Source organism: Falco biarmicus, chromosome 3 (genome assembly GCF_023638135.1).
Source record: "Falco biarmicus isolate bFalBia1 chromosome 3, bFalBia1.pri, whole genome shotgun sequence".
NCBI classification, from domain to species: Eukaryota; Metazoa; Chordata; class Aves; order Falconiformes; family Falconidae; genus Falco; species Falco biarmicus.
This window is the reverse complement of record NC_079290.1, coordinates 13,593,728-13,618,436: the sequence shown is the minus strand read 5'-3', so window position 1 is coordinate 13,618,436 and position 24,709 is coordinate 13,593,728. Positions and strand designations below refer to the sequence as shown.

Genomic DNA, 24,709 nt, shown 5'->3' with positions numbered 1-24,709 from the left:
AGCCCCACCGCTGCTGGGGCTCCAGGTTGAGGTCCCTCACCTTGCACCGGGAACCTCTTGGTTTCATCTAGGACGCCAAGCCTTCACTGGCATCCCAGTCCGGTTGGCGAGTTCCAGGCAACCCCCACTAAAACCCGGGGGGATGCTGGGAAAAGGGTCTCATTCCCATGTCCCCACACCCGCCCCACTGGTGACGGCTGCGGCACCAAGGATGCTCGTGCCCACCTCAGGGTCACCCCTCAGTCATCGAGAAAACCCATCAGCACCTTCTAAGTGGCTCCGCTTAATTAAATCCCTACTTCCCCCTCTTGTTACTACATATAATACATTCACGTACATTTATAGATATCATTATATATAACATTATACATTTATGTATAACACTATATATAATATATACTTACACACTGCTATTTGTAGAATATTAAATCTATATAAAATAATTATATATGATGTTATAGATCTATTTGTAACACCATATATAATATCATACACGTATAGATTATATTTATTATATATTATATTTACATTATCTGTATTAAATACCACCTATTTAATGTACAACATATATAATATATGTTCATATTATATAACAGATAATATATATTTCTGATGTTAGATATAATATATAAAAATATAAATTGATGATATGTTCATATATTTATATAGTTTATATCTATTCATTATGTATTATATTTAAATTAGTTGTATTTAGATTAAACACTACATTAAAGATGTTTTTGCCATCCTGTGGTTGCCCCCTCCTCCCCACACCCCCTGGCCCCGGCAAGCGCAGCCCCTCCAAGCATCCAGGCAGTGAGCAGAGCCGAGGGGGAGTGGGGGGGTGTAGGGGGAGATGAAAGGCTGAAAAGAAGGAAGTTGGCTACTAGGGCTAAGAGAAAGAAGCCCCAAGCGAGCGGTGACATGGCCCCTACCATCGTGCTCTTCGATATAGGGCTTGGGTTTCTTTCTCAATTTGGATTTCTTCTTATTGGTCCTTTCCAGGATTTCTTTAATGTGCTGGGTCACTGGGAAACAAACAAAGCGATGAAGACAAGGGAACGGAAGGGAAGGGGAAAATGGAAACAAAAATGAAAATAAAATGAAAATAAGAATTAAAATAAAAATCAATGAAAATAAAAATTGACTAAAAAGGAAATGAAAATGAATAAAATGAAAAATAAAGATGAAAATAAAAATAATAAAATAAATAAAATGAAAACGAAAGAAAACCAAAAATGAAATTAAAAATGAAAATGGAAATAAAGAATAAAACCCAACCAGGTGACGGCTGGCGGGGCCGGCTGGAGCAGAGCTGGTGCAGGCACGCTGCCAAAGGGGGCGTGGGGGGAGCCTCTCCCAGCCGAGCACTGGCTTTCACCGCATGAGCGCGGCGATGGCGATGAAATGAGCTTGACACCTCTGCTGCAGGCAGGCGGGGGGGACAGACACAGGCAGTCCCCAGCCCTCCCAACCCTGGCTGTGCCATGACGGGGCGGGGGGAGGGTCTCCCCTGCCCATGCATCAGCCCCAAGCTGGCATGCCGGCACCAGCGCTCGCTGCCTGTCCTGTCCTGATGCCTTCAGGGATGCTCTTGCCCATGGGGCTTTCTTGACCACCCTACAGCTTTCCCTGTGGACACCTCAGTTGGGTTCATCTCTTGTTCCCAAGCTGGTCAAATCCACCGAGGCTCCACGTGATGCTGGTGCCCCCCAGATGTCCCTGCCATACTCTGGGAGCCAAAGGGTACCCAAAAAACCCTGGAGCAATTCGGACTCCGTCTCCCAAGGGTGACTGGCCAATGGCCAAAACCCAGGACCTCCCAGATCCCCACCTTTGCCTCATCCACCACCCGCTGTGAGATGGCACCAACCCATGGGAAGTGGGGACACCCAACCCTCCAGCTGTGCTGTGGGTGGCCAGCAGGCAGCATCCCCTCCTGCCAGACTCAGGGCAGGCACTGGTGATGCCTGTGGCCCTGCCAGACCAGATCCCATCACCTATGAGACAACACCAGTGGTGAAGAAGCGGGGACAGCTGAGCCCAGGACTGGAGAGGGGCTCCCAGAATTCCCACCCATTTTGGGTCAGATAGTCCATATTCATGTCTCTTTTATCTGCCATGACCAAAAACCACCTCAGGAGCTGGGAATCAAGCTGGCTCCCCTGCCAGCATGGTTTTTTTTTTGATCCAAACCTACTTGAGAAGACAGAAGAAGCACTTGGAGATGGAGATGGTAATGGTGAAAGCACAGAATCACAGAATGGTTTGGGTTGGTGAAAGCAAAGAATCACAGAATGGTTTGGGTTGGAAGGGACCTCTAAAGGTGTAATCGTGGGCCAGAAGTCCCAGGAACTCTTCCTAACAGCCACCCACTCCAGAGGTGATGCTGAGCCTGCAGCAAAGGTGTCAAAGCTCATTCTGTGTTGGGTCTCATGCTGGATTTATGTGTGCTGGGGAGGAAAGGACAGCAGTAAAGGCACCACCCACTCGTTGCACCTCTGGGAGGGCTGCTGGATGAGTTCCTCGCCCACCTTTCAACAAGGAGACTAATGAATGCAAAGGGGAATGGAAAAAAATAAGAATAAAAAAATGGGTTGCAACATCAGCAGGAGCAAAGCCACCGGGCAGCAGTTTCTCTCTTACCTTTAGTGTCATTCACTGGATCCATGTGCCTGTAAATATATCCTTCTAGGTAGGAATGAAATTTGGGAGTGGGTGGGAAAAAGGCCAAACAAATGGCCATGAGCTCCCAGCCCCGGGCCAGGCTCTCGTAACGGAAGTTCTCAGTGGTCTGCCGGCACAGCTGGATGTAGAGCTCGTCTCTCAGACCCTGCATGCTCCAGCCTTTGGTGGCAATCTCCAAGGCCACGTTGAGCTGGTCCGTCTTGGCCCGCCGGTCCCCCATGTACATCTGAATCAGTTTAAATATCTCGCACGCCTCCTTCTTGACATTGCGGTCATTGGTCATGATCATGGGTTTCTTGATGGACTCGCTGCTCCAGGCCAGCATGTTGGCGATGGACACCTTCCTGCGGAAGAGCCCTTGGGTGTGCTTGTTGAAGTGCTTGGAGGCCCAGTTCTCAATGTCCGTCTCTGAGGAGGGCTTCCGCAGGTTGAAGGTGGGGAAGACACAGCTGGCGCTAGGCATCATGTTCCTGGTCTGTCTGCTGCTCTCGAATTGGGCGCAGGCACCAAGATCCTCTGACTAGAAGACAACAGCCAGACAAGTTAGTATTACTAACAGCATGGCCACACAGCCAATACAACGAATCAACCAAGAAACCAACAAGTCCAGCTAACTGTTGCAGCATAAAGAAGTTGCCCCACACTTGCACCAAAAGCTATGTCCTCTCCAAGGAGCTGCTCCTCAATCCCGTCATGGGCAAGTGGAGCTGGTCCAGTGCCAGTGGCCAAGGCAGGTCGTGACACTGATTGGCATCAGGAGGGAGGGGACCAGTAGGGATAAGTGAAGCCACTCAAAAGCCAATGTGCTGGACTCCATGCCTGGCACCCTGGCCACTCGCGCCTTGCAGTCATGGACAGAAGCAGCTGCTGGCTATTAGTAATGTGTGGGAAGCAAAGGGCAAATGACTTTGGGTTCCACCAGTCCTTCGGGCTCACCAGAGAGGGGACACACTCACCTGTAACAAGTCCCCCAAATAAGCCCCTCTCCCCAAAATCATGTTCAAGCATGGTTCTCCAGTGGCCACATACCCAGGAGGAGGATGGTGGCTCCTCCAAACCATGAGCAACATGGATGCTGTTTCTTTACATCCCATGTGCAGAGGGACATGAGCTGCCCAGGACCTAACCTTGCCTGCAGAGCACCCAGCTGGGAAGGACTCAGCAAAGGGTACCCCTGCAGAGCAGTGTCCTTCTACTACTGGAACCAGCACTGCTTATGGATATCACCCCAGAAGGCGGAGGGACACCCAAACAGCTGATGACCAACACGGAGAAGGGACAGTTGGGACTGACTGCTCCCTGCTCCTGCAGCCAGCCAGCGTGGCTTCATCGGCTGTCAGCTCCCTTTTCTGCAAGTGCCATGTCTGGGCCAGCATGACTTGGGTTTGGTGGCCTGGGGGATGTGACCCATGGGCAGGCAGGAGGCGAGCCCTTCCCTTGACAGGGAAGCAAGGACATGCCACACCATCCAGAGGTGACGCTGCTGTCCTCACCATGTGCAGGGGAACAGTGTGGTGGCCTTGAGCAGGGACTGTGTGCAAGGTGAATGCAGTGGTGCCACAGCCTCAGGGCTGGGCTTTAGATGAGGAACTGGGGAAGAAAAGCAGAGAACCAAGCTGGAGGGAGCCACAACCACATGGAGGTGGCAGGTCCAGGAGGGGACAAGGAAGCCACCCAAAGAGCCACCAGAGCTGCTGGTAGACAACAAAGCCTCTACTTCTTCAAACAGGTCAAGTTTCCTGTCCCCTTGCTCAACAGCTCATCCCTTCCCAGTGTTGAGGTCTCCTCTTTCCATTGATGTCACTCAGCTCCCATCTTGCACTGCAGAGACAACAGCAGGGACCTGACCATAGCGACACAGGAGCTTCACCCCTCAAGGGACCCAGCCCCACCATTCCTATGGAGGCCACATCACCCAAAAGGTCCTTCTGTGTCCTCCAACCTGCTGGTCAGCTGAAGGCATGTAGGACTTTCTGGGTGGAAGGAGATGCAGCATTTACTTCAAGGCTTCCTGCTCAGCAGCCATTGCTGCTGTGGCTCTTCCAAAAACTGGTCCCTGAGCTGGGCCACAGGCATGCTGTTCATCCAGGGCACCCAGGGAGAAGCAAAGGACCATGTCAGCTGGGGACATCATCCTTCTCCAGCCAAGTCCACTCCAATGGACAGTGTGGTCAGGCTGGGGAGTGACACAGGCAGCAAAATGTGATGGATCCCCTGCTGCTAGTGCCAATACAAAATTAGCTTCAGCCCTAATTAGCACAGTCCTAAATGAACTTAGGGGAAGCCTAGGGCTACAAGGGGATAAGCAACCGGGTGTCAATGGCAGCGGGCCATGACCTCCTGGCAGGGGGCTGCTGCCCTTCCCATGGGGTGACCCTCCTTTCATCTTAGGGATTAGGGGAACACTCAACCCCAGAAGCCAACTCAAGCGTGCTGTGGGGACAGGAGGTCCTGGTGCCACGTGGATCGGGCTTGGATGCACCCCAGTGTGGGGCCACTGTGGGGCCAACCACTGGTGACACTGGGCATGTTCCCATTGCTTGTGCCACCTTGTCACATCTGTGTGCTTCTGTCCTCCGCCAGGTCTCTGTATCTCCCCACACGACATCCTGTGATAATCTTCCACACAAAGTTGCCCACCAGGGCTGGCCACAGGTCTGGGTCTGCTACAAGAGGCTGCCATTTCAACCAGTGGTGAAGGTTCCTCAGCTGATGGGGGCATGAAAAACCAAATTAAAACCATGTGACAATCTTAGATATGATCATCAAGTGGCTTGGGTTGAGAGGGACATTCAAAGCCCATCTAATCCAACCCCCTGCCACAGGCAGGGACACCTCCCACCAGACCAGGTTGCTCCCAGCCCCGTCTAGCCTGGTCTTGAGCGCTCCCAGGGATGGGGCACCCACAGCTGCTCTGGGCAGCCTGTTCCGGTGTCTCACCACCTTGGTTGGAAATCTGCTCTTCCTGGAATGGGTGTCGCTGTGCTTAAGGAAAGCATCAGACATGGTCAACCAGACAGTAACACCTGGGCAGCGAAGAAGAGTCCCACCACATCCTGAGCTCCATGCAGAAGAAGGCATAGGATCACTAATGGTGGCAGCTATTCTTCCTGGCCAACATGAGCATCCAAAGCAGGCTTGGAGCTCTCCAGTTCTGGGTTTGCACCCCCTTGTGCAGCAGTGAGTGCCTGGGGACACGTGCATGGGGAATTTTCTTTTGCCGTCTTTGGATGTGATGTCCCACTGATTTCCTTACGTATCCCCATGGGCAAAAAAGCATTTTCCACATTATTTACTGTTTCCCAGGTCCATGTCCTGGGTCTTTCGGTTTTTCTCTTCCTTGCTGATAACAAGCTCCACCTTCCAGGCCTTTTTCCAGGTTGGATTACTCTCACCAGAGTAACCATACCCACACACGGTGCCAACATCCATTTAAAAAAAGCCATTATAGCCTCTCCTAGCGTCCTTACATCAGTCCTCATTGCATCCAAAAGCAAATCAAGTGGTCTTCTTCCAGAAACCCTTGTCTTCACCTCCCCACCTCTGCACCCCACATCTGGGCTCCTCTGGCTGCGGGGACGTGGGCAGTGTCACCATCCTTCCCCAGAGCGGGCACTACAGGTCAGAGGGGCAGCTTTATGGGTGTCAGATGCTGGAGGGTAAAAGACATGAAAGCTGAAAGCCAGAAGCCAGGAGACGCTGATGGGAAACATCTCATGGACTCTAAGATGGGCACCAGCGCCAGCAGGTCCAGGTCAGAGCCCATGGAGGGCTGTCAGCAGCAAGAGGGCTACACTGTCACAATGGTCTATGGCAGCCCCAGGAGCTCCTCTGGCATGGGAGCGTGGGACAGGAGGGGTCTCCAGGACCAGGGCAGCTCAGTCCCAGGGAGGGAACAGGCAGCTCAGAGCCCTGGGAAGAAGATCCTGGAAAGCTGGTGTGCTTGTGGCTGTTTCATCCCAAGGTTTTGAGGGATCAGCTTGCTAAGAAGCAACTTTTTTGTGGGCCTAGCTTGCTAGGAAGCAACTTTGAGGGACCAATTTGCTAAGGACCATCTTGAGGGACCAGTGTGCTAAGGACCACCTTCTATGAGAAATCAAATCTATCAGCCAGGTCAGCAGCGCTGTCCATTCCCATGTGCCAGGGAAGAGACCAAGGCAGGACCCGCATGGGGTGCTGCCTGTGACCAGACAGGATAGCTTACACCAGGGTGACAAAGCTCCCCAACTTACTTTCAGTCCTCACTGGGAAAAACTGGAAACTGCCTCGGAGTTACTGGTGGGTCTGGTGATGGGTTCATCCATCACTTGGATAGCTGGAGCTGGGATGGTGGGTCAAGATCCCAACTCAAGCGTAGCACTGCCTCTTCCTGCTCACTGCAAGAGTCAAGGATCAGCAGTGCTGCCCCAGCACCTTGAACTGCTATGGCGGGGAGCGATCTGGTGAGCAAACCCTCGTTTCTGGCAGAGGACCCCTTTGAAAATGGAAGCAGGTGGAGGGAGCAGAAAGGGGCTGACCTTCTTGATGCTTTTGCACACCCTGGCCATCTGCCCTTGCTCTGCAGAAGGGACATCCCTGCACCCATGTCTCCTCCAGATGGACGGGGACCAGAGATGGCATTTTGGGTGTCCCCAGAATCCAGTGCTCTTGGAGGATGCTATGAAGCCCGGACTGAGCCACTGCAGGATTGCTAAGGGAAATCTCCTGTGCCGCTGCCATCTGATGGTGCAGTGATGTGAAATGCACGATGAGTCACTGCAAAGCGCACGAGCCCTGTGCATGGGCTGGGAGCGCTGAGCACAGCTGGGAACGAGTGCTCGTGACTCCCTGGGACCCAGGTGGTTGCTCGGGGTCTGGGAGCTGGCTCCCACCGAGCAGCAGCCAGACCAAGGGAGGAGAAGCAGTGCCTGAAGCCGCAGCACAGTTCTGAGGGTGCCACGGTGCAGAGGTGCCCACGCTGGTGCCTGGTGGCTATGAAGGTGCAGGATTGCCCTGGGGACCATCCTGCCGGATCTACAGTGGATCTGCAGGGATTTAAACCAGCTTTACAAGAAGAAGGAGCTTTAACCAGGAGGGTGGTGGGGATGCTGCACTGCCATATGGTGTGGTCTGCCCAACCTGGTGCCACACCCGAGGAGATGCCATGTGGTGTGTGAGGTTTGGTGGGGCAGGGCACATGGTGAAGCCCCCCAGCGCCGAGAACATCCCCAAGGACGTTACCTGAGATGGATGCAGGTAGGGCTCGGGGGAGGCCAGGTTGGTCTGCACAGAGACGCTCTTCTCCAGCAGGATCTGGGGGAAGCCCAGCTTCTCGAAGGTGTTCCTCTTCCAGTGCTTGTTCTCCTGCTGTGCCAATGCCTCATCCTCGCTGAAGGCTCGCACCACTGGACCCGGCATGGGCAAAGGGAGGGCACCGTCACTCTCATAGCCTGAACCATCCTTTTGGGAATCCCAGCTGCTCCGTTGTTTCATGTGGTAGTGGGCTTGCTGGGCTTCCCAAGCCAGGCGTGCCTGTGCCAGGAAGGGCTCGGGGAAGCCCCGTGCCACCTCCGCCTCTGCTGACTTGCTCTCTGTACGATTCATTGGTGACCTGTTGGGTCCTGGGGTGGCTCGTTCCTCACCCAGCATCTGCTCACCCAACACCTCCCTGTCCCCTGAGCCATCTGTGGAGGAGGTGTTTGGGTCATGGGACACAGAAGGCTTTCGGCTTTTCCGCTTTCTGGTGGAGGGCGAGTAGCCGGTGGAGGACAAGGTGTCCTGTTGGCTGGACCAAGACATGGCATCCTCGCTCTGGGCCACCTGGCCACCTGTTGGGCCAGGGCAGAAGTCGGGTCCCTCCATGCTGCTGTAGTCACCTGATTTGATCTCTAAGCGTTGGTCCCGGACCAGGCAGGGGCTGTGCTGCAGTGAGTAGGAGCCGCCGATGGGGTTGGGGGAATATTTGTGCCTCAGCCCCGTCTTTATCTTGGGGCTGGAGCCTGACTGCTCGACGTAGACCAGTTGCCTGACATACTCTTTGCCAGCAGGGCTGTACTCCAGGCTCATGAACCGGTCGGGACACTTCTGTTTGGTGAGAACCAACTGCTGGTAGGGCGAGTTGGAGCCTTGCTTGGGTGATTGCAGGAAGGGGTGAGGTTTACGGATGGGCGATTTCTGTGGTGAGCCAGCTTTATAGCTCCCACTGGCTTCGTACTGCATGTCCACAGGAGGTTCATCATAGATGGGAGCCTGGTACTCCATGGGGGGTTCCTCGTAAAGGGGGGGCTCATAGGCGTAGCGGGGTGAGGAGGGTTGCGACTCGCTGGAGTGCTTGCGGTGCTGGGCTTGGAGGGGGGAGCAGAAGGAGTCCCCCCGGCCAAGCAGTGGCGAGCAGCTGCCCACGTGCTCAGCCCTCTTCAAGAAGGGTGACTGCTTCCTCTCTGGGAAGAAAACAGAGTTATCGGTGTCAGGAGTGAAGGTTTGTAGGTTGGGTGACTGTTGGCCCCCTGAAGGTCGCCGCGAACGGGTGCCCAGTTGGTTTTCAGGTGTGTAGCCATTGCCTTGGTGCATGAGGAAGCTGGGCTCACGGTCGGTCACCTTGATCAGCATCCGCTCCTTGGTGCCAGCATTCCATCGCAGGGACGATGTCCTGTGGGGAGAAACACAGCGCCGCCATCAGCGAGCGAAGCCCCCATGCCCACAGGTGGACAGACAACCCTGTACCACTGCCCTGGGACCCCCCAGACCCTTGGTTGCAGGAGAGCTCAGCGGATGGATGTGTCCAAGCACCCTAAGCCTCTCCCATCAGGTGAGGAGCATGTCAGTGAAGGAGAGACGAGGGCATTGCCACCGTTCCAAACGCAGTGGCATCAGCCTGCATGCTTCCCTGGCTCCCAGAGACCTCAGCAACCCCCAGGGTTCATGAAGGATGCACAGGCTGGAAAGCCAAGCCCTGAAATGCAATGACATCCCCTGGAGCACAACTCTAGGTGACAGCCCTGAATCAGCCCTCCCTACTCGTGCCTTGGAGCTCTTCGAGCTGAATGGTGATGGAGGAGTGAGCATGGCCATCTGCTGGGGACAAGTGTTGGGGCAGACATACATTTGGGACAGTTTCATGGATGTTTGGGTGCGCGATCCTTGCAGGGAGCGGGGACTGACCCCACCATGGTCCCCACCTGGGACTGGTCCCTTGCTGGGATCTCCCATCCCAGGGTGAGAAGAAGCTGCCTATGCACAAGCCCCATCTCTCCCACCTCTTCTTGCTTTCCATTCCTCGCAGCGCCCAGGATTAACCTATCTCACCCACTCCATCCAACCCCTTGCCCAGGATTAATATCCTCCTCCAGTTCCTAGATGGAGCTGGGTTATATTAAAAGCAGGAAAAAATAATAATCCCAAGCATGGTTTAAAAAGAACTTGAAGGCAAAAACCTTCAGACTTTGCCACCTCTGCTGCAGAGGGAGTCTGCAGTGGGGTGATGGGGCAGGGGACCAAACCTCTGCCCACGGTTTGGCTCCTGTGGGGATGCTAAATAGCTCAGGGGGGGCTTGAAAACACAACCCTGACCTGTGCAGGGATGTCCCAGCCCCACAGAACATGAGCCCCCATTGCCTTGCACCCCAAGGCCATGGGTCAACTACTTCTGGCAGCACCAAAGTGGAGTACTGACTTGCTGGGGCAGCGAGGGGAGGGACAGCTTAGCCAACTGCCCAAACCCGCATGATGCATGGACACCTTGGCCTCCAAAGGGATGGAGCACAAGCACTACAGCAGGTGAGAGCAGTAGCTGTCTTCCATCCCCTTCATCACCAAAAATAAATGCCTAGGGCCAGCCCCAGATGGGATAAGCAGCTCAGCAGGGCTCTGAGGATGTGCATGATGCCCACGGAGAGGCAAGCAGAAGCTGGAGTGGTGGTGGTGGATGCCCGCAGCTTCCTCTTCTTGATGCTGGAGCTTACTGCATCCCTCAGCCACTTTGCATCCTGTGCGATGATACCCTGCACACTTCCACTGAACATCTTTCAACGTGGAGCACCCTACAGCATCTTGATGTTTCGTGGTTTGCAGGGACTGTACCTGCACACCCCGAACCCGCATGGCATCAAGCTGGAAACTGCCTGGTGGAGCCTGTTTGCATACATGCAACATCCATGTGTGAACAAGTGCCAACAGGGACCTTCTTAATTCTGAGATGTGAATAATCATCCCCAAATAGCCATCCAACAGGCAGCTTCTTTGGCACTCCTGGTGCAAGCAGGGATGAAAATTCAGCCAGGTGACATGTGGAGTGCACCAGGAGCTCAACCAAGAAGGGCTCAGTGGAGACCAACTCATCCATAAGTGAAAAAAGCCTGGAGCCTTCCACCAGGGCCAGGAGGAGACCTCTTTCATCTCTACCTGAAGTCCATCTTTTCATGAAGGCATTTGATAGTCCTGATGGGTAACATCTCTAAATGATATGTCGCGCAAAGCTGCGTCTCCCATCACCAATGCTCCAGCAGCATGCCTGCAGGTTCTCCGTTTCAACCGTAATTGCAATTCACAATGAATCCAAGAGGTTTTTTTCCCTCTTTATTAATAATTAATAGGCAGAAATAACTATACTCTTGGCCCTGCAGGATTAACTCCTTGGGACTGGGTTGCAGGGAGCTGTGCAACCTGGACAAGGCTGGCTGGGCTCCAGCTGGGCTGGTCAAACCTTCCCCTCAGGGCTGTTCAGTGTCCTGGGATGAGCTAGAAAGCCCAAGGATGGGACGCAACTCAATCCTTCTCAAAGGAATCCACCTCTCCAGGGGTAGCTCCAAGCTGGCTGATCATCCACCTTGGAAAATCTCCACTACAGGAGAGTGGACATCAAGGCTTGGATCAGCCCACTGCCTCAAGCTACCACCTCCTCACAAAATAAAGTATCAAATACTCAGAGAAGCAAAATTTCAGCCAGGCTTGGGCTTCAGCCTTAGACATGTCTATGCTGCTCCAGCCTCAAAGGCAACTATCACTTAGTTTGGGATGTTGCCCACCACCTGGCCAACATGCTGCTGTCAGATGGGGAGTAGGAGAAAATAATTTCATAACATCATCATAACCTTGGGCAAGAGCCAGGAAACAAATTTCCCAGCAGTAGGATGTGACGTTGGAGCGGGACAGAGATGCCTCCATCCCCATCACTCCCCAAACTGCAGGCACACTAGGGATGTGGTCTGCACCTCATTCTCCTCCAAATGTCGGGTGACCTTTGGAGATCAACCCTTCTCCTGTGCTCCATGGACCCCGTTGGTGGGAAGGGCAGCAGCCAGCCACCACTGGCTGCATCCTTGTCACCTGGCTCAGATTCATTCTCCAGGGCTGTCCCAACCCATGGTGGCTCCAGTGAGAGACACTATGACCTCACACCATGAAGAGTTGGCCCAAGAGCTGGATCATGCTTCTGCTCTGAAACAGTTAATAGTCTGAGACTCTGAGTTACTGCCAACTCCATACTGGATCTCTTGAACCTGGAGACCCTTGGTTACAGTCACTGGAGCCTCTTCTCATAATGAAATCCCAGAGATGAGGGAGGTCAATGCCCAGAAGAAGAAGAGGGCCTTCCCACTCCTTTTTGGCAGCACTCACCATCTCCAGACACCCCACCACCAGCACAGCTCTCAGAGGTCACACTGAACAACCCACCAGCCTTGGCGCCAGTTCTGGTGCCAAAACACCCCGTTTGATGCCTTGCCCAATGCACACTTCTCACCACCTACTACTCTCAGTGGATCTCATGGAGCCTGAGAGCTGGAGGCAGCACTCCTTATGCCAAGTTACAACATTAAGTAAGAATTAAACCCTCTCCCCTGCTTTTGTGGAGGAACACCTACAGCAAAATCTTCTGCGTCATGTCCTGAAGGTTGAAGATGGTTCCTCGTTTCTTCGAGAGGGCTGCAGAGCCACCAGCTCTGGCCAGCTCATGCTGCCTTCTCTACTTCTACCTGCTTAAGACCATGTTTTGATTTTCATCTTAGCTATCTCAGTTTTGCCGTCTTTTCCACCTTGTTCAAAAGATTTCTTGGCCACTGCCTGCAGGGGGTGGTGTGTTCTGCAAGAAGATGCTCTTCTGCCCCTGCAGAACCTGGTGCAGGGTGGTAGCATGTGGATCACTCCAACTAACAGAGGTTTTTCGGTTTTTCATCTGCTCAATCCATGTTTCAAGTCCTTGGGAGATGCTATCCAGACAGTGGACACTCAGGAGGAAAAGTATTGCCTGTCTTGCATGAGGGCTCTGAGCTGGAGTTTGCTGCTGTCTCCCAAAGCACAGGGAAGAACATTGTGTTATCAGTTCCTCACTGACTCCCATGCTGGCACAGAAGATACCGGAGGCACCGTCTGCTCTCCCAGTTCATTCCTCTCTCATTCTCAGTTATTTTTTCATAGCCACTTGTCCTTTCTGTCCTTCAGAAAAAGGTGGAGTGAGTCCAGTTACCAAGTTTTGCAGAAAAATGCCCACAAGGAAGCATATATATATATCTCCCTGCATGAGGCTCCACCGTCTCCCGGCACCCTGCTTGTTGCTTGCCCATGACTTTGTCTTCGCTCCAGGGCATGTGAGGAACAATTTATTCCTTCCCTTTCTGTTGCAGCTTTTCAAGCTCCTGTCAACTTGAGACTTCTGCCAACTTCTTGCTGGTGAAGACCTGCATGAGTTTGTGTCCCTCCTGGTCCCTCCACACTGGTTGATGGATCTCAACCACTCATTGAGCCCTTTCAGACCGCTGAAACTCCCTCCACAACCATAGGAGCATGCCCTGGCCAGCACGAACTATCAGGGCAGGGTCATGAGGGAAAGCCTTGCTGTGTCAGAAACACCAAGGAACACCTGGCTGCATTGCCCAGCATCATCAAAGTAAAATGATGAGTGAGGTAAGAAGATAGATCTGCTATGGAGATCACCAAGGACAAATTTCATCCCCCTCCTGCTCTGTCATTAACAGGCTGATTTCCCACCAGAGTCCGGAGGCAGTGTGATGCCAGCAGGTGAGAAGGGATTATGAACCCACCAAGAATGATGCCGCATGGATGTTAATCAAGGTCTCCTCTTTCTTCATCAATTATCTGACCACAGAGGACACCTATTTATTTTTGCCATGGTTACTAACTGCAGTAATTACAGCCTGGGTCACTGGCCTGCCCTTAATGTCCTTCACCAACCACCACTGGCTGCATGCCACCTCCATGGACATTGTCTTGTTTCTGCCACCAAATCAGTGAGTTCAAGGTCCAGTTTTCAGGTTGGGAAGCCCAAGGTACCCTTGCAAGGATGAAACTGGCTGCTTAACTCATCCTGCGGTACCCAGCACATCCTCGTCACCTCCCCTCCAGATCATGCTGCTGGTTAGGACCACGGTTAAGCAGCCACCAGAACAGATGGGGACTTGCATCTTGAGCATAACAAACTAGAAGAAGAAGTAAGGATGGATGATCGGACCAAGGCTGCGTGGAAGCCAGGGAAATCAGACCTGGAGCAATGTGGTGGAGCTGCCAGACCAGGACACTCCTGCTCATCCCACAAGGGCTGTGGGGCACCAGTCATGGGTTCCTCACATGCTTTTTGATGCTTTCAGTGCTGGCTTTCCCATTAAACATAAACATATATGCAACTGGCAGGTGGGCTCTGTGTTTCAGAACATCTCAAGCATCTTCTTTCAGTCCCTGGACTCTGCTTTTATCAGATCCAATCTCTTTAGCCTTCAAACTGGCCAAAGCTAAAACCCCACAAGTTTGATTTCCAGCCAACATAAACAAAAAGAAACCTCTTACTCTGCTCCTGCACGTACTGCTTTTTCTGGCTGAACCCTGTGCAAGAGTCTTGGCCAACCTGGCATCAGCTGGAGCTTTTTGGGAGGAACCAGAGCAGCATGGCCAAGGCAGACCACCAGCCCTGGGATATGTGGTGTGGCTGCTCTGATGGTTTAGGCACATGGATGCCATTGCTCACTGCTGAGGATCTAATGGACCCTGTAAACATAAGGGCAGAAAACCAAGGGGATGGTGGCACCCCATTCTGGAGTGACTGCAGGAGAGTGCCTTGTCTGCAGAAGCTCTTGGCTCTTCCTACAATCACCCCAAGCTCCACAAAAACCAACAAGGCAAAACTTGGCATCATTCTTCAGGTGAATAAATGAAAAAGAAACCCTCCGCTGCTGTAGGCAGGGAGTACAGGAACATATGTGCTTCTGATGGTTAAAATCACTGAAATGCCTTTTTTGAGACTGAAGTAGAATTGGAAATTCTATTGAGAGTCGGTTTGTTAATTGAGGTTCATACGTGCAACTCCTTTGCTGCAGGGTGCAGCTCCTGTGGGGCTCTCCTCCCCTAATAGGGGTCTGTGAGCCCTCAGTCACTCTCTATGTCTTCTGCTCCTCCTCCTCTCCACAGCTGAAGGTCATTAATCTTTCTGAATAAGCTACTTTTCATATACAGACCTCAAAGCTTTCAAAGCAAGAAAGCAGAAGAGTCAGCGAGGATTGCCAGCAGAGCCAGGCAGCATGTCCCACTCGGAGCTGCTCACGCCAGGGGTCCTGCTGTGAGCACCAGCTGCCTTCGGGTTTCTTAATCATCTGCAAGCAATTTCATGACCCATGGCACAAGCTGTTGAGTCACCAAGTGATGGACTATATCTTCTGCTTGTTAATGTGGGGTTGGTACCCACCACTGCTTGCACAGTCCAGCTTTGGCACCATCAAAGCAGCATACCTGGTACAGTGGAAATTATCATCAGGTTTCCTGCATCCCACAGGCTGGATCTTGCACCATCATCCACTGCATGACACATAACTAACCCATGTCTGTGCTGGACTCATCGCCTGACAGCAAAGAACACTCCCCACAGACATCTCTGAGCTCTTTGCAATCCTAGACCAAATCTCACAGCTCCTCTTGGCATCTCCTTGCATCCTCCAATTGCTTTTAATGGCAAAACTCCACACATGAGGGAAGGATAAGCAATGTTATGGAACTTGTGGTGGGACGGGACCAAGCAAATTGTTGTCCTGGGAGCTGGTTCCTTCTCTGCAGTAGGTAAAGAAATTGTTTCTGGTCTCAAGCACGACCACAAACCATGAGCATCAGCACCCACCTCCCTCTACTGCTCAGAAACAGGCTTCCCCCATTAATCCTCTAACCTGGGATGGGACCATACTGGCTCATTAGTGATTTACAGCACATCACAGAGGAAGGGGAGGCTCCAGGTGCCTCCCTGGGGTCCCCCAAAACTCATGGGCGAACAACTGGGAGCCAAGATCTTTGCTGTCTGCTCCAGGGCCGCTTGACAGCCCAAGCCCTCATTACATCTCTCTTTTCTGATACTCCTTTCCCCACATTTTTCTATTACACACAGACAAGTAATTCAAAATCCAGCCATGCCCATGCATGTTTTGTTTCTGGAGATGAGGTTGAGGCTCTTGCTTGTTTTTAAGTATGAAGTCCCAGCACCGCAGAAGGAGTCATTGAAGGCTGTAAGGCCAATCAGCTGCCAAGGAGTGATTAATAGCCATTGCCCTAAAAATATCAGCACTCTTGGAAAGCCTCTGCATCACACGGCCCTGACAACACTTGGCAAAGCCATGCTGCTGGAGTGGCACAAGCTGCCGTCAGTGTGTCACCTTGGTGTCATTAAGCCCCATCTCCTCCTGCTCCTCCAGCATTGCTACAGTTAGAAAGACACACTGAAGATGTCCCCAAAGCCCCTCAGATGCACCAAGGTGACACTGGTGGGACCACAAAGGCCAGAGGATGATGGGGATGGGCAGCTGTTCTCCTGCAAGTTATTTGCAGAAGAGCAAGACATCTCCAAAGCTATGGGAGACCAACCTGCTGGTGTTTCTCTGCCTCTTCAGCTAAAAGGAGGGGAGACCAGTGCTGAGCAAAGAGACAAAGCCAGGGAAAGCTGAGGGAACATCTTCCCCCAACCCCTCGAAACATGGTGTTCCCCCAGTGCCACCCAGGACACATCTATGGTCTGGGTCACAGCAGGACCAGTGTGGTGGCCAGAACAGAGTCATGGCCACACTCCGGGATGCGGCAACACCACAAAGGTTGGGGCAAGGTGCCAACGGCAGGATGGCTGGGGTTATCCCTGCCTCATGGGCAGCGATGCCTTGCTGGGAGCCGGCAGGGAGGTGTGGCAGGGATGGCAGACCTTTCCCCCCCGACATGCGGAGCCTGGATCCGCAGCCACAGGCACTTCATCTGCATAGATGGAGAAGGTTTTGCAACCATGCTGTTATCTTTCCCAGCGACTCCTCTTCTTGCAAGGACGTTCATCTTGTCCTGCCACTGTCACCTGCAGGTTTTCGGTGTGCATCCCTGCCTGCAGACCTGGCAGCAGAAAAGCACCAGGGAGGAGGAGGGAGAGCTGAAAATCAAGAGCAGCACCGTAAGGAAGAGCTGCCTGGTCTGATGCCCTTTTCCCACCCCAGCAGCTCCCAACCTCTAAGCTAAAAACCAGGGTACCACAAAGCAGTAAGAGATGAGCACCAAGTGATGCTCTGCAGAGACCCATGCTTCAGGTCTTCCACCATCCCCATACAGACATGCATCCATCCCAGGTCCAGCTGTTTTAACTCAAGCCAGGTGAAGAACCTCTTTAATTCCTGGATCTGCAGCTTGCATTAATATTTCAGACAGCAGCCTGCATCTGGCAACAGCGGATATGAAAAAAAAAAAAATCCCTGCAAAGCAGCCCTGACTGTCAAATCATCTAGCCAAGGCAGAGCTTTCAATCAAAATATTAAGGAACAGCAACCAATAAACCTGAAAGCTCTGTTGTACTGCCCTGGATTATTGCATAACACTAGAAATCATTGCTACAGACTAAATTGAATTTTCTGCCTGCAAAAGGAATATTGTGAAAGGCCTTTTTGCAGTTAAATTGCTGCAGCCACCGTGCCCATGAGCCACTCAGTTACTCCAATAAATGAAAAGCAATGCTGCTAGAAGAGGGAGAGCCCCGCTGAGGCTGGCCACTCCTGGCACAGGAGGTCCTCCAGAAATTCAAAGTATTTCTGTTATCTCTGGCTTGGCACTGGGTTCCCTTTACTATTTTCTCCTTGTGGAGAAGGCAAGATTTTACTTACGACTCTGCGTACTTTTCCATGACAAACTACTTCCCAAATCCTTCTAATCTTCTATCAGCAAGATCAATTTCCTTGCAAATTTGCGAAATTTCTGTGGACTGAAACATTTAATTGATTTAGGGGAGGGTTTTTCCAAAGCACTCAAGCAACTTAGGCTCTTGAATCTCTGCCTGCTTAAGCACCCTCTCCCTGATCTTATTCCAGCTTTTGGAAAGTCAGTGACAGAGGTGAGAGGAGAAATCTCCGGTGCCAGACTGCTGGGCTCCACGCGCTCTGTGCATGCTCTGTGAACAGTGTGCACGCTGCTTTCACACTGCCTGGCTCCCTCGCCCAGGAATTGCTTTGCTTCCAGTTGCTTTTGCTGGAGATGCAAGCAAACATCACTCTGCACTGTCTCTGCTGCAGGCAGGTAGACACCTTCCCCGACACTTAAATATGATTATTTTGATGCCAGCAATAATTAATACCATCCACAGCTCTATTTACCTTAAAAAAACCTCACAACAAACAAAATTTATTTTTTTATGTTACTGATTTCTACCACAATGCCTTTAATGTAGTTGATCGGCAGCTGCATTAACTCAATGCAGGACCAGCAAATAAATCACAGGTCACAGCTGGGCTTAAGTACAATTATTTTAACAGCATCATTCTGGCTTTTAAGTGAATGATATGGCAACGCTTCTCCAAAGAAGATTTAAAAGCAAGAATATTCATTTTTTCAAGACAAGTTTTTTACTGCTGGCATTATTTAGACTTTGCAGATGAAGGACATAATTTAGTACTAGAATTAAATGGGTTTTCCCCTCTTGGGGAAGCCCTTAATTTGAATGATTAATTCAAATATATTGGTTTCCGATGTCCTGTGAAGGCATTTGGACTCACAGCCACTGGAAAAGCACAGGATCCCTGGGCACCCAGCCACCACCCCACAACACAACCAGGTCCTTGTGCTGTCCCCAGGCTGTTCCCACTGTCCCGGTACCCCCGCTCCTCCTCACCTTCCTCCCCTGGCCACGGGAGCTGGGCGCATCTCCTTCCCACAGCTTTTCACCACCCTCCCGGTTTAATGCCTTTAAGATCTCCCGTTAGATGCTAAACTGGACCAACCGCAACCCCCCCGGGTGGGGTGGAGGGATGCAGCCCAGCCCACTTTCCTCCCAGCTGGGTACCACCAGCACAGCCGGGGATGGGCGGCCGCCGTGCCAAGCGTGTCCCGCTGGGAAGCCTGGGGTCAGCAATGAGCCGTCGGCAGAAAACCTCCCTGTACCTGGCACTCTGCCCGATGCTGCTCCGGCAACACAAATATCTTCCTGTAAATGCAGGCAAAGGTGGGCAGCTGGGAGGAGCCTGCCTGCTCTCCGCAGCAAGCCTAGAATATGCCTGGGCTTCAGATCAAAGCTTTTGATGTTCCCTCTGAAATTTTACAGCTAGGAAATTGTCCTTAGGACAGCGATCCGGTGTCTGCAGCTATACAAAAGCCACCGGAAAACTCAATGTTTTACTAATTTATAACTAAAATAGAGGATAGGAATACAGTCTATAATCCCCCATCCCTAAGACTTCATTGCTTTTCATCTGCAAGTATTGCTGTTCCCCAAAATTTGCATGTACAGAATTACATGCTTACAGTATATATAAATATCTCAGAGCTTACACTGAACCTGAAATTTTAAATTCCTGCTCAAGTGCTCACTGCTTACAGCTTTTGAGATTAGGGGTCACTGAAGGCATGTCCACCACCACACCATGGTCTCTCCAATCCTTCTTCTACACTTGCAATCTCTCTTCCCATGTTTATCTACACACCTGGAAATCTCACAACCTCCTTGGACTTAATTTTCTAAGAAACCTGCAGGTATGGTCAAAATCAATTCATACAGAAACAAGTGTGATCAAGGGAATAAAATTGTTATCTGGAGAGAAGTGTGAGTGCCAGGCTCAAGCTTCCCAAACCCTGCACTAACCTCAGTGATGCTAAACCAGTTTATGTGGTCAAATTCATACTGGACCGTGTCCTAGCAATGGTCTGGATGGGGCAGGACAGAGCTGAGCCACGGCTCAGGTTGAACTCTCCCAGTTAGGCTGCACTTGGTACCCAAAGCCAGTGTAAAACCAGCCTGGCACAGCAGGGAGGACCCTCGAGCTTGTGTTTTGTTGTGTGTTTCTCATCCTTCAAGCTTCCTTGCATTTGCTTACTGCTGCCTGTGGGTCTCCCTCTCTTGTCCTGCTTTAGCTTTGGTTGGGATGGGCTGATGTGTCTCTCTGATGCGGAGAACCAAGAGGAACTGCAATCTGAACAAGTTTTACACTTGTCGGGATGAGGAGGAGATGAACTGATCTTGCTGCCTGTATTCACGGACACCAGACGTTGCTCACTGCTTGCGGTGGGATGATGGGGAGCTGACAGCTCCAGATGGAGCCGTGTGGCAGGAGACCAGCTCCATGACCTGCAACCTCTTCCCAGGATGATCCAGGACTAGGTCTTTGCTCTAGGCAGGATCACCCATCTGTGGAGGAACCACAGAGAAGGTGCAGCATTACCACAAATGGGATGACATCACAGCTGTCTCCTGCTAAATCCCAGTGGCGAGATCATGAGGACCATTTCACAGCTACAACATGAATCATGGCATGTCCTGAAAGCTGAGTATCAGGCTCAGTGTTGTTGGGGGAAATTCAGAGTGATGGGAAGGCTGAAGTCCAACCTTCAGCCTGTCTCCGTTGACTGCAAAGCTTGGTTTGAAGGGTGCCAAAGGTGTCTCACAAGGCTCCTCTGCACATGATGATTCCATTCTCCAAGTAAAATATTACCAAAGGATTGATATCTGTGACCAAGGCAAGGAAAAGCCACCCTGTTAAATTACCTTTTTTTTTTTTTTTAAATTTGTATGTTTTTGAATGGAAGGAGAAGGCTACAACATTCAGGGATTGTCTGATCCCTTGTCTCTGGACCATGCTATCAGATCGCTTTCAGCTTCAGGCCCGCAACACCAGATTTCTACATGAAATATCTCCCACGTTTGCTGCCCGAGCATTGCTAACTCCTCTCTCGGAAAAGCTGCTCCCATGGCATCCGCTCTAATTAGCAATAGCGGAAGCTGAATCAAGACAAGAGGGAGATAATGAGCCTTCCTGTCTCCTCCATCCCATTCAACAGCGCAGAATTTTTTAGCCGCTCTTTTTGAAGCAGTGAGGGGGAAAGCAGGGCTCTGAGGCACTGCTGAGGTGATGATACGCCCTGTTTTCTGGCAGTGGTTTCTAAACATCACATTGAGTGGAGCACGGTGTGGTGGACAGGTCTGCAGCTCACCCTCCACACCCTAAGTTGGAGGCTATGAATCCACAGCAAAGGGTTTCTGTGGGCTGAAGCTAATCAGCAAACGCTGAAACGATCTTGGACGGCTGTCCTTGGTGAGCTGTGGGCTGGTAGCTCATTGCTGAAGGCCAAGCTGACCTTGCTGAAGGTCTGTGCTAGCTTTGGTTACCTGCCATACGTGGCCACAGCACTCACTTTGTCATCTTGGTTTGTGATCAGCAAGCTCTCATGCTACAAGGGGACAAGCCATGGTGGCCAGGGTGGTCTCCAGTGAGCCTCTCAGGATCAGTCTCGTTAGGAACTGACCAGGAGGAAGCACAAGAACAGAGTCCGCCAGGCTGGCAGACCCACAACCTGTCCTGGCAGCCGAGGCAGGCACAGCATGCAAGGCACCACGCGCGGAGGGCATGGCTGCCTGCAGGAAGCCGAACGCCAGATCCCCAGGAGGCAGTCAGGCTGCTCTCCCCATCTCAGATGTATGATTAAACCAATCACCCAAAATAGCCTGTTTTCTGAAACCCAAATGTCACTGGAACAAGATGAGATTTTTGCTTTCTTTGAGAGGGAGGAGGGAACATGGGGAAGGGAGCACAGAGAAGCCTTTATCATTAAGAGGAATTAGCTGCAAAATACAGACACAAAAAGTGACATTTCCTTAAATAGCAGATCAATAGGGGATCTGCCTTCTTTGTCTCCGTAAGCATGACAACAAGTTCCTACAATGGTGATTTTGTAGCTCTTGCCTATCCTGAGCAGATTTCACATGCCCTGGGGCGCAGCCCTCCCCGTTTGCTAAGCTGAAGCCCTTCATCCTCCTGGTATTTCCAACCTGAATCATTCATCCCTGCTACAAACACCCCCGGGCTTAGTCTGCAGCCTGGTGCCTTCAGCTCTTCAGCTCTTGCCTCACCAGTAGACCTCTCCTGCATCTTTGATCAGGCTCTGGGATATGACCTGCCACATACCAAGGACTACTACAAGACCAGTTTCCAAGCCCGGACTCTGGGCATTGGGGTGATGTGCACCTTCTCCCATAGGCTCACCTCCACCCATCCCAGGAGACTCTGAAGCTTCTGATTGCTACCATGGCTGCGGCAAGGTTGATTAAGTAGCTTCTCCTCTCAGAGAAGTTTTTGGCCATGGAGCCAAGCTAGACCTGCTGCCCTGGTTTGTGTGGAAACAACCAGATACTGCCATCAGCAGCACTGTGGCTTTGAAGAACAGGTCCTGGGACCTGAGGCTCATCTGTTTGCTAGAAGCCCTTCAGCAGGAAGGATTGCTTTTGGCTTAGAAGGCCAATACAGGTCCATCATCTGGGCACTACAGGTGCATATTTGATATAAGTTATCCAGCTCATGCTGAGGACAAGGACGGTGGTTGACTTTTCAAAGCAAGACTACAGATCAATGTTTGGCTGAGCATGGAGAAAGTGCCAGGCTGTAGCAAAAAGTGTGGAGGAGCTCCCAGCTCCATGGTCTGGGCTCCGAGTTACATTCAAGAAGGATGCTCCAGCTCCTCAAAAATGAAGCCATCAGACAGAGGGACTTCCAGCTTTAGCTGCATGGGGAGAAGAGACTGGGTTTGGCTCCATTCTGTCCCATGAAGACTTGGAGTTGGGGCAGAGGTCCCAGCCCAGAAGGTTATACCACAGCAGTATGCCCAAGAACAGCGATGAACCTGCCAAACCGCTCTTCAGTTTTCTTCCAAAATATGGGATTTTAATCTCATGGCTCTCCAAGGAACACCAGTGTTAGGTCTGCACCTCCTTCATTACTTCTAAAGAAACCAGGCAACAGATATATCTTTAAATATCAGGAACGGGCGTATTTATTTACAGAGAAGCCTTACACTGTGGTCTTAACTCACAGTCATAAACGATGAAGCCTGAGCAGAATGAGATGGCGGATAAATTGAGCAGCTGGCAGTAGCACGTGTCCCCACGCGGGACAGCTGGAATGGCCACCATGCCACTTCTGCTGGGCAGGTGTCTCCTTGGCTGGCAAGTCTCTGTGGGCATGCTTAAGCCATGCATCTTTGTCACTGTTGGAAGAGGAATGTGGCCTCGCAGTTGCCCTGGCTAAAACTGACACCGGGGCAAAGGGAGCTTCAGCCCAGAGATGATGAGGTCCCATCCCCAGGATGGGTCCAGGGTATGGGCATCCTCAGGAAGCTCTGATGAATTTAGAGGTTGCAACCAGAAGGGACTGGAGACCTTCTTCTCCCCAGTGTCATGGCTGTATTTGTGCTCAAATATCCAGTGCATGGTCAGCTGGCAGGAGCCGTGTTCAGAGTCTGGTGTGGTGGGCTCCTCACCTCTGTCCCAGGTTTCTTCCAAGCTCCTACAAGTTTCTTCTCGAATTTGCTACCTGGCTTCACATACCTTCTTGCCAACAGTACAAAATTCTATCTGTTCCCTGCATCCATGTGAAGGCACTACAGCACCAACAACCAGCTAGTTGCTGCCTAGACAGAGAAGGGCTGAATGTGATCAGTGCAGGTGCTGGACACTGAGCGCTCCCATTGCTGGTGAATGAATCTAGCAACATCTGGAGCACGCAACCTGTGTGAGAGCCAAGAGGGGAGGACAGCTGTAAAATGTTGGCAAACTGCAGCCATGTCTCAAAACAAAGGTTGGCCAGCAGACAGACACACAACCACCTCCTAAACCTCAGGTGCCTGATGTGCCACATGAAGCACTGTGGAGGTACCAGAGAGATGGTGCCAGGTCTTTTGGAAGCCAACCCCGATTCTCTTCTCACTTCCATATTTGCTTTGCTAGACAGTCAGCTATCAAGTGACTCCTGTTGAGTATGAGATGTTGAAAACTACAAGAGGATCAAAGACCTCTTTAAACTCTCCTGCCTGGGAAGGTCCAAGACAAATTGAGGAAGACCACGTCAAGAATATTGCAAGGATCCCATGCAGATGAAGCAGTTGCTGTCCTGCTCTCCTAACATGCCCCCAGCAGAACAAGGATCCACTTCTCCCTGCTCACGGGTTGGACATCCTACCTCTCTACCAAAGAGACAAAGCCAGGGCAAGTGAGACGGCAGAGCTGGAGACACAACAGGGCACAGACATGAGTTGTGGTGGGTGGGTGGCCTCAGCTTTTCAGCTCTGAAGCACAGAACAAGGGTTTCAGCGTGGCTTTGAAGCATGCAGGTTGCCATCACTGCTGCTGGGAGCAGAAAGCAGGGGTGGACAGGCAGGGGCTCACAAAGAAGCAGCAGGTCCAGGCCCTAGGAGCTATTCCAGCTGCTCCGCTACTGGAGGACAGTCCACTGATGACCTCTACTTCCATGTCTGACCCAAGAGTTACAGATCAAACGGAGCAGCCAAGCCAAACTGGAAGTGTCCCTAAGAGCTGGACAGTGTGCATATTCAAGTGAACAGATTTCTCACCTTCTCCCAGAGCAGAAGAGCCTACAGCAGGGACAGGGGCACATTTTTGGCTCTGGTTCTTCTGTTCTTGCAAGTTCCTAAGTAATGAACCTCCTGTTTCCCAGGGAGCAAAAGGGGAGAAGAGGGACATTAATGCTTTGCTTCTGTGCTCCGTGTCCAGCAGGCTGTGTTTCCCTCCATCAGGAAGCTCCAGCGTCTTCCTGGTGGC

At 51.6% G+C, this 24,709-nt stretch overlaps 1 protein-coding gene across 6 annotated transcripts in view; it reads right to left on the bottom strand.

Moving 5' to 3' along the window:
• The window catches only part of ARHGAP39 (Rho GTPase activating protein 39), a 148,165-nt gene that overhangs the window by 7,432 nt on the left and 116,024 nt on the right, over positions 1-24,709 (bottom strand). For 4 of the 6 annotated variants that reach the window (XM_056331239.1, XM_056331238.1, XM_056331240.1 and 1 more), the window contains 3 exons: positions 7,909-9,316; positions 2,647-3,208; positions 936-1,028 (listed from right to left, as the gene is read on the bottom strand). In XM_056331239.1, the coding sequence (XP_056187214.1) occupies positions 936-1,028; positions 2,647-3,208; positions 7,909-9,316 (2,063 nt within the window). Of the gene's footprint in view, positions 1-935; positions 1,029-2,646; positions 3,209-7,908; positions 9,317-18,781; positions 18,896-24,709 lie in introns of those variants that run through there. The other 2 variants (XM_056331244.1, XM_056331241.1) reach the window with 2 other exon arrangements.